Here is an 8,917-nt window from a genome sequence, read left to right on the forward strand (position 1 = left end):
GAGGAGTTCGGACAAGAAGGGAGTAGCGGCTCATTTATTTTTAACATCTCCGTCACAGAACTGTTGTGAATTCAACACAAACGTGGAGGGAAAGGATGAAAAGCGGCTGTAACGGGACAACTAAAAGCACAGCTATTGCGCGGAGCACGCGGCTTACGTAGGATCTAAGCACAGGTGGGAGGACAGTAGTGTTTAACAAGTCTAGGCTCCGGTTCTAAGCACGCCGAGCGGGTTTCACGTGCTAGGAGACGCGCTGCAGGAGTGGCCTCGCTCTTCTGAGTGAAATACCCGAGCTCTGCGGCAAGGGTGCGGGGAGCAAGCCTGCTTTTACGCCTGAGCCAGTTTTGCCTCCAAGGCTTCCACGATGCACGCGGCCGAGGGGCGCTTCTTGGGGTCCTCGCTGGTGCAGACGGAAAAGAGGTCGATCATGCACTGGTAGGAGGAGTCCAGTTCGTCCACGTTGAGGGCCGGGCGGGTTCCCAGGGCTGCGTAATAGGCTTCCTCATCAAAGCAGTCTTCATCACACGATTCGTCTGGACGAGAAAGTAGAAAAGGTGTTGGGAAGGGTGCTGGGAACTGCTCCGCTCCCTGGGATCGCGGGGATTTGCTCCCCGGCTGCCCCTCATCCGTCACAGAGGGTTTGGGTGGGGAGGGAGCGTTCAAGGCCACCCAGCCCAACCCCCTGCCAGGAGCAGGGACATCTCCAACCACATCAGGTTGCTCAGAGCCCCGGCCAACCTGGCCTGGGATGTTTCCAGGGATGGGGCATCCACCGCCTCTCTGGGCAACCTGGGACAGTGCTCCACCACCCACAGTGTAAAACATTCCTTCCCTATGCCCAGTCTGAATCTGCTTCCTTCTATTTTGAAACCATTCCCCCTCGTCCTGTCCCAGCAGGCCCTGCTGAAGAGTCTCTCCCCACCTTCCCTGCAGCCCCCTTTGGGCACTGGGAGCCGCTCTCAGCTCTCCCCGGAGCCTCCTCTTCTCCAGGCTGAACAGCCCCAGCTCTCCCAGCCTGGCCTCACAGCAGAGCTGCTCCAGCCCTCTCAGCATCTGCGTGGCCTCCTCTGGGCCCTCTCCAGCAGCTCCACGTCCTTCTGCTGTTGGGGGCTCCAGAGCTGGACGCAGCGCTGCAGGGGGGTCTCACCAGCGCGGAGCAGAGGGGCAGAATCCCCTCCCTCGCCCTGCTGCCCACGCTGCTGGGGGTGCAGCCCAGGGTGCCGTTGGTTTCTGGGCTGTGAGCGCACGTCGCCGGCTCATGCTGAGCTTCTCGTCCACCGGTACCCCCACGTCCTTCTCGGCAGGGGTGACCTTCGTGTCAGCTTCGTTATTCTTTCGTTAGCACTAATCATTACCCGGGCTACATCACTGCTTTCCCTTTAACTTCAATTGCTTATTTTGAAGCTGTATCTACCCCAGTAAATAAATCTGAGTCACAGCTGCAGAGCTGGCTGGGAAGAAAACTGCGGCCAGGAGCTGCTGAGAGCAGGGGAGCGAGGAAAGATCCCCCAGCTGCCCGCAGGCATAAAACACAAGCCAGCCTGCGGGCTGTGCCAGGCTGGAGCCAGAGGCATTTTCCCAGCACAGCCCGGAGGATTTCGCAGCAGCATCCTGGCTTTTATCAGAAACAGCGCGGGGAAAGCGATCGTCCTCCTGCACCCTGGCACTGGCACCTCAGATCCCGCGTTCGGTTCTGCAAGGAGCTGCTCACCGGACAAGCCGCCGTCGTCCAGGTTGTCGTCCACGTGCGGCACGGCCAGGGTCATCATTTCCCAGAGAGTCAGCCCGAAAGGGAAGATGTCGGACTTGTCGGTGATCACGCCCTCGTCCTCCAGCGCTTCCTTGGGCTTCCAGGGCTCGGTGCCGATGTAGTACATGTCCGGGTCGCTCACTGGAAGGAGACACCGCGGCTCAGGGGTTTGCTGGGACTTGCAGGAACAGCAAGACAGGGTCACAGCTCCCCACGCAGGCGGGATTTAGGCTGTCGGTTAGCTCCGGCCTGCTAAAGCCACAGGGCAGGATTTTTTGGGGGCCTGAACCCATTTTTCTTTCCCGCCTGTGGTCTCAAACCCCCTGTAACCCGCGGTTTGCTGCGCAGCGGTGCCGGACCCGGCAGGGCTTTTCCTCTGCGGGCCTGGCAGCGCGCGGTGGGGACGGCGGAGAAACCTCCGCGGGGAGGCTTCAGGGTGGAACGCCGGAGGTTACACGCAGCACGGAGAGGACTGACGGCCAGAGCCGCGCTCTGTAGCCGAACCCTGCAACAAAGCGAGGAATTATCTGCGTTTTACCCACACCTTCCCCTTCCTCCGCTTGGATCCCCCCCGGGGAGGCAGGACCGGGGTGACAGCGCTCACAGGGCACCTTCCCTTTCCCGGGACAAAGCCAGGGGACAAAGCCAGGGGACAAAGCCAACCCTGCGGCTCGCGACGCCCCGCCAGCCTCCAGCACACGGTGCCTCCTGCCAGCTGTGCAATCCTTCTGTTTTCTTTACTCCTGCCCAAGCCGAGTTCTCACCACTGTGTTCAGTTTAATGCCTCCTTGATCTTAATGAGCCTTGGGAGAGCTGAAGCCATCAGCCTGACGAAGGAAACGCCAGCTCTGACCCTCTCCCAGTGAATTACAAGCCCCGCTCCCAAGAGGAGGGTGCCACATTTCTGCCCTGACTCCCGAGCTGTCAGCAAATCTCAGCTGCTGAAGAAGCTTTTTCTCTCGCAGGGCTGACCTTCAAAGCCCAGTCCGGAACGAGAAGGGAATGCCGAAATCCCTCAACGCTTCGCGGGCCGTTGGGCTTTAATCCTCGGCTGCCGCACGGATGGAGACCCAGCACCATCGCCGGGTGCCCGTTGGCTCAAGACCAGGAGGAGGGAAAGCCAAAGGCAGAGCTGGGCGGAGAGGAGCTCTCCCAGTTAAACCAGCCCGGAAACTGGTCTTTCAACCGCGCTCCTCACCGAGAGATTATGCTGGGGCGCTGCCTCCACCTCTCTCGCTCCTTAGAAAAGGGAAGAGCTGCTAATAAAAACGTACCAGAGCAGCTTTATAAACGGCGAGGCTGTCGCCGGCCCGAGCGCTGCGTAGAGCGCAGGGAAAAGCGTTCTCGCGATTAACCCGAACGCGTTCCCGCTCTTCGCAGCCAAGCCGCGACGCCGCTAGACATCTGCTTCTCGTTCGCGCGAGGTCTTTATAACGCTCGCAGTTGGCTCGCGCTTCCTCCTAGCCCTACGAGAAAGCTTCGTTTGCTTCACTCTCTGGCAAGACCAGCTCCTCGGCGGGGTCCGGCGGGCCCCCATCCCACGCCCCGTGTCCAACGGCATCCCCGCCCAGGAGAGCGAGGGTACGAGCGTGGGAGGGCACGAGACGGACACCACAGGTCTAAAGAATTAAAGCTGGACCTTCTGGAGATGCCCCTCACCCGCGTGTGGTGCAAACCCCGCGCCAGTCGTCCCCCCCACGGACAGGGGAGGGCGAGCGTACCGAGGTCCCCTTCCCGCCACGCGACCTACTGGTCATGTTCTCGTCCAGGGGCAGGGACACTCCCACGTCGCAGATCTTGACGGTTTCGAAGTCGCCGTTAACCACTATGTTGGCAGACTTGATATCTCCGTGGAGCAGCTTCTTATCGTTGTGAAGATACTGAGAGGGAGAGAGGAGCCGTTAGCACCCGCTTCCGGACGGAGCCACGGAGAGGCGGGAGGAGGAATCGGATTTGGACAACGAAGCACCGCCGACGGCTTGGTGTTCAACGGATCCAGCCTTAAAACCTCAAGGACGGGTCGACACCCGCCTCAGCACTTACAGAGCGCAGGGCAGGCTGTTCCACCCTGGTTTCGGAAGCTTGGGTTTAAACGAAGCTCTGCTGGCTCTCCGTTTCCTCCCTTTTCCCCCCTAAACGCAAGCTCAGCGCGGCAGCTGCTGCCGCGGCTCAGCAAGAGGAGGGACGCAAGCAGCACCGGCTGGCAGCTGCCGGCATCGGCCAGGACGCAGGAGCCGGCAGCCAGCCTCCTCGCCGGCTAGCGAGCGGGGAGAGCAGGTAGCCCCGGGGGAGGGCAGCGGGGATATTTGTGACAAAAAAACCCCGTTGCATCACTTTTTTTTGGTATTTCTTCAACCTCAAGCTTCAGGGCTCGGTTTTCACCCGAGTCTGTACAGCACCCCAGTAAAAAAAAAAACAAAAAACCAGCAAGGCGGCCTTACACGAAGCGCCGCAGCGTCTGCTCTCCGTCTGCCGGCGCGGCCTTCTCGCACCCCAAATAAATTCATTTATTTTGCCAGCGTCACCACGATTCCACGGAGAACAGCTACGGTTCACGTGCAACGTACCTTCAGCCCCCTCGCCACGCTCAAGGCGACTTTGAAAATGGTGGCGGCGGGGAAAGGGCCCAACTGTTTCTCGCGTCGTTCCTCTATTAAGTAACAGAGCGATTTTTCTCCTCCGAACTCCATGGCCAGGCACATGCTTCCGTCGTTGGCCTCGGCGAGCGCACGGTAACCTTCCGACAGAGACGGAACACTACGCTTCAGGTGGAGTTATAAATGGCAGTCTTGCACAACGACATAGCAAAAGTCTTATCCCGTAACCGATTTCCGGCATCTTGTACAGAAAAAAAAGCCGTGAAACGTTTGCTTTGTGAAAGGTCGAGACTATCTTGGCTCTCAAACTCCTGCCGGGAGCAAGGCGTGCCATTGCAGGGACGCAAAATTCTTTGCGCGCGGCATTTCTAACACCCGCGACCGCGCCGAGACGGTTCGCAGCACAAGTGGAAGGATAAAGTCAAACAAAGCTGCTGTTCCGTCTGGCGGGGGAGATTTGAGAGAAGATAAGAGCAGAAATTAAACAGGGACCCAGAGGAGCTTCTCAAAATATTCCTAGCACCGAGAGCCCCGACTGGGATCCGGAGCTTTCTTCCACGCGCAAAAGCCATCGCAGATGTCGCCGCGGCACCGCCCGTCCCCTGCAACGTTACGCTGCTCTCTGCCTTCGCCTCGCAGCGACTGCCGATCTCTGCAGGCAACGCGGCGCCCAGGGGCTCCAGCCACAAGCCAGATTTTTGGGCAGCGAAGCTGGTGAGGGCTCTGGAGCACCAGTGCTGTGAGGAGCGGCTGAGGGAACCGGGGCTGTTCGGTCTGGAGAGGAGGAGGCTGAGGGGAGCCCTCATCGCTCTCCACAGCTGCCTGGCAGGAGGGTGGAGTGAGGGGGGGTCGGTCTTTTCTCCCAAATAACTTGCGATAGGGCGAGAGGAAAGGGCCTCAAGTTGCCCAGGGCAGGTTTAGGTTGGATATTGGGAAAAAATCCTTCACCCAAAGGGTTGCTGAGCGCTGGAACCGGCTGCCCAGGGAGGCGCTGGAGTCCCCGTCCCTGGAGGCGTTTAAAAGACGCGTAGACGCGGCGCACGGGGACGTGCTTTAGCGGTGGCCTCGGTTAACGGCTGGACTCCAACAAGGATCTTTCCCAACCCAAACGATTCTCAGGTTCTGCCACCAACCGTGCTGCTTCCACGTCCCCATCCCAGAGCGCAAGACTAAATTAATTTCATAAAGTCCCCGGTGGGCCTGACCAAAGGCTCAGCAGCCCGTCTCCCAAGCGTAAGGACGGCGCAAGCACGCAGTGATCCTCCCCCCGCCCAGCTCCGGAGGCCGGGGACTCCCACAGCCGGACGGGAAAGGCCGTAACCCGCAGCCCGCGGTGCGAGAGGAGCCGGGAAGGGCAGAGAAACCCCGCGGCAGCCCCGCGTCACGCCAGCCGGCTCCGGAAGTCAGCTCCAACAGCTTCAATTTGCAATTTAAGCGACGCCGGCTGCGCTGGAAACTTACCCACGATGTTCGGGTGCTGGAGGTTTTTCAGGATCTCGGCTTCTTCGTTCAGCCTCTGCCGATACCGGTTCTGCTGGCTCCTGTTGCATTTGGAACTGACTTTCTTCACAGCCCACGGGGAGCGAGACAAACCTCTGGGAGACCTGCGCGGGAGAACCCACAGGCCTCAGAGCCGTAAGCGGGACCGAGGTGAAAGCTCGCACGGGTCACCGCGGGGTTATTCTGCGGAGCATCTGCCTTTAATTTGTGGAATTAATGAAGAAGGACGCTAAAATAAACGAAAGTTTGCTAACGTGCGCCTCGCAGAGGCGCCTGGTAATGCTTCGCCCGCGTGCGGTGCTCCTCCACCGAATTTTTTGGGATTTTAGAAAAGGAGATTTGTGTCGATTCGCCTTTTCAAGTGGAGGAGCCGAGGCTCGCGGAGGGAAAGCTGGCGATCCCCCACCCCTTCCTCGGCTCCGTGCCCACTTGAAGGGGCGCAGGTAGCACCCGAAGGTCGGCGACGGCAGAGCTCGCACGCTTTCCACCCCCTGTATCATCCCGGAGGAACGCGGGCACCGCCTCGCGCTCTCACGCGTACCTTTTCATCAAGTAGACGTTGACCCCCGTGCCGCATCCAAGCTTCTTCATGAAGGGAGAGGCCGGGATGGTCACAGAAACCGGCCCCTCGTCTGGAAAAAAAATAAAACAGAAGAGAGAAACTGAACCTCACGCGGCGGCCCCACGCAGCAGCTTCGCAGCTTCTCCCTGGCAGCTGGGTGCTCCGACGACAAAGGACGGTTGCGACGACGGCCCGCGCCGTGCTGCGTGCGGGACGAGTTCGTTTCCTCCACAGCAGCTGCCTCGGGGCCCCGCAGCGACGCGTCCCCTTTCCCCGCCAGCCCCTCTGGAAATATTTAGGGCTCGCGCCCGAGCTCCGCTCACCGGGTTTCTCCCTGGGGGCCGGGTTGGTTGGAGACTTGAAGGCTTCCATCGCTGCGAACCCTCCCGATCGCTGCGGCGGAGAGGAGGGAATTGCAGGCGCAGCTCCTGCCCCGGTGTCACCCTGCAGCCTGTCACCGCTGTGTCCCCCCAGGGCCGGCTCGCGGGGGGGGGCCGAACCCCGAAATGGGTCTGGGGGCGGCTCTGAGGTCCCAGTGTCCTGCGGGAACTGGCAGGCGATGGGGCACCAAGGGAAGGAGCTGGTGGTGGGTGGGGGGGGAGCGTCCCCAGGCTGCTCCCACCACAGCAGGGGTGGGACTGAGGGTCCCAGCTCTGGGGGTGAGGGGTTGGGGGGTGGCAGGAAAGGGCAGAGGGTCCCATCTCTGAGGGTGAGGGGAGGGTCCCAGGCTGGGGGGACGGGGGGGAAGAGGGGACTGCTGGGTGCCATCTCTCGGGGTGAGGGGGATCCCAGGTTGGAGGGAGGCAGGAGAGAGCTGAGGGTCCCATCTCTGGGGGTGACGGGGGTCCCAGGGGGGGTGGCAGGAGAGGACTGCGGGTCCAATCTCTGGGGGTGAGAGGGGGTCCTAGGCTGGGGAGGGGGGAGGGGAATGCTGGGTGCCACCTCTAGGCGTGAGGGGGGGGGCTCAGGTTTTGGGGGAGAGCAGGAGAGGGCTGAGGGTCCCATCTCTGAGGGTGAGGGGAGGGTCCCAGGTTGGGGGGGGGGGAGAGGGGACTGCTGGGTGCCATCTCTGGGGGTGGTGGGGGGGGTCCCAGGTTGGGGGTAAGAGCAGGAGAGGGCTGAGGGTCCCATCTCTGGGGGTGACGGGGGGTCCCAGTTTAGGGGGGGGGAAGAGGGGACTGCTGGGTGCCATCTCTGGGGGTGGTGGGGGGGTCCCAGGTTGGGGGTGAGAGCAGGAGAGGGCTGAGGGTCCCATCTCTGGGGGTGACGGGGGCTCCCAGTTTAGGGGGGGGGGGGAAGAGGGGACTGCTGGGTGCCATTTTTTGGGGTGAGGGGGGGTCCCAGATTGGGGGTGAGAGCAGGAGAGGGCCGAGGGTCCCATCTCTGGGGGTGATGGGGGGGTCCCAGGCTGGGGGGGGGGGGGGGGGGGAAGAGGGGACTGCTGGGTGCCATCTTTTGGGGTGAGGGGGGGTCTTAGGTTGAGGGGTGGCAGGGCAGGAGGGTCCTGACCCCTGAGGGTCCCATTTATGGGGGTGCGGGGGTGGGGAGAGGGCGTCCCAGGTGGGGGGGGGGCAGAAGAAGGCTGAGGGTCCCATCTCCGCGGGTGAGGGGGGGGGGGTTCAGGTTCGGGGGGGCAGGAGGGGACTGAGGGTCCCATCCTTGGGGGTGAGAGGGGGTCCCAAGTTGGGGGGGTGGGGGGGCTGAGGGCCGGAGCCCACCCCGGCGAGGGGAGGCTGGGCGAGCCCCGAGCACCCGAGTCCCCCCCAGTCCCAGCCAGAAACGCGAACCGGTCCCCGAGGGGCGACCCCGACCCCCTCCCCTCACCCCCCGGGCTCGCGCCGCGACCGTTACCCCTTGAATCCCGCGCGCGGGAACCCCCTGCTCGACGGCGGCCGCGGGCGGACAAACCCCGCGGAACGCGGAGGGGGCGGGGTCAGACTGGGGGGCGGGGCTTGGGCGGGGACTGAGGGAGGGTCGCTATGGTTGGGGGGGGGCGCAAGGGCCCCCAAGTGCGTTGTGGGTGGGAGGGGGGGGTGTTGGGGGTCTGCAAGGCCTTTGGGGGGGCATCTGTGAGGGGTCCTGGAGGTTTGGGGGGGGCGCTTGGGGGTCCGCGTGGGGTTCCCAAGCTCTTGGGGGGGTGTGCGGGGGGTCCTCCCGCCTTTGGGGGGGTCTGTGTGGGGTTTTGGAGCCCTTGGGGGGGTCTGCGTGGGGTCCTCACACCTTTGGGGGGGTCTGCATGGGGTTCCCGAGCTCTTGGGGGGGGTCTGCGTGGGGTCCTCATGCCTTTGGGGGGGTCTGTGTGGGGTTTGGGGGCCCTTGGGGGGGTCTGCGTGGCATCTTCAGGCCTTTGGGGGCGGTCTGAGTGGGGTCCTCACACCTTTAGGGGGGTCTGCGTGGGGTTCCCGAGCTCTTGGGGGGGTCTGCTTGGGGTCCTCACACCTTTGGGGGGGTCTGCGTGGGGTTTTGGAGCCCTTGTGGGGGTCTGCGTGGAGTCCTCACACCTTTGGG

General features: G+C 62.5%; 1 protein-coding gene across 1 annotated transcript; it reads right to left on the reverse strand.

The window, feature by feature from the left end:
• Positions 1-19: 19 nt before the first annotated feature.
• Positions 20-8,290, reverse strand: PBK (PDZ binding kinase). Its single transcript, XM_086745342.1, has 8 exons — positions 8,261-8,290; positions 6,733-6,802; positions 6,389-6,479; positions 5,809-5,951; positions 4,318-4,487; positions 3,501-3,630; positions 1,712-1,891; positions 20-533 (listed from the first exon to the last, which is right to left on the reverse strand). The coding sequence occupies exons 2-8, from the start codon at positions 6,779-6,781 to the stop codon at positions 328-330; spliced, it is 969 nt and encodes a 322-aa protein (XP_086601468.1). The 5' UTR covers positions 6,782-6,802; positions 8,261-8,290; the 3' UTR covers positions 20-327.
• Between the last annotated feature and the right edge of the window lie 627 nt (positions 8,291-8,917).

Source organism: Chlamydotis macqueenii, chromosome 3, assembly GCF_036417535.1.
Source record: "Chlamydotis macqueenii isolate bChlMac1 chromosome 3, bChlMac1.mat, whole genome shotgun sequence".
Taxonomy (NCBI): Eukaryota; Metazoa; Chordata; class Aves; order Otidiformes; family Otididae; genus Chlamydotis; species Chlamydotis macqueenii.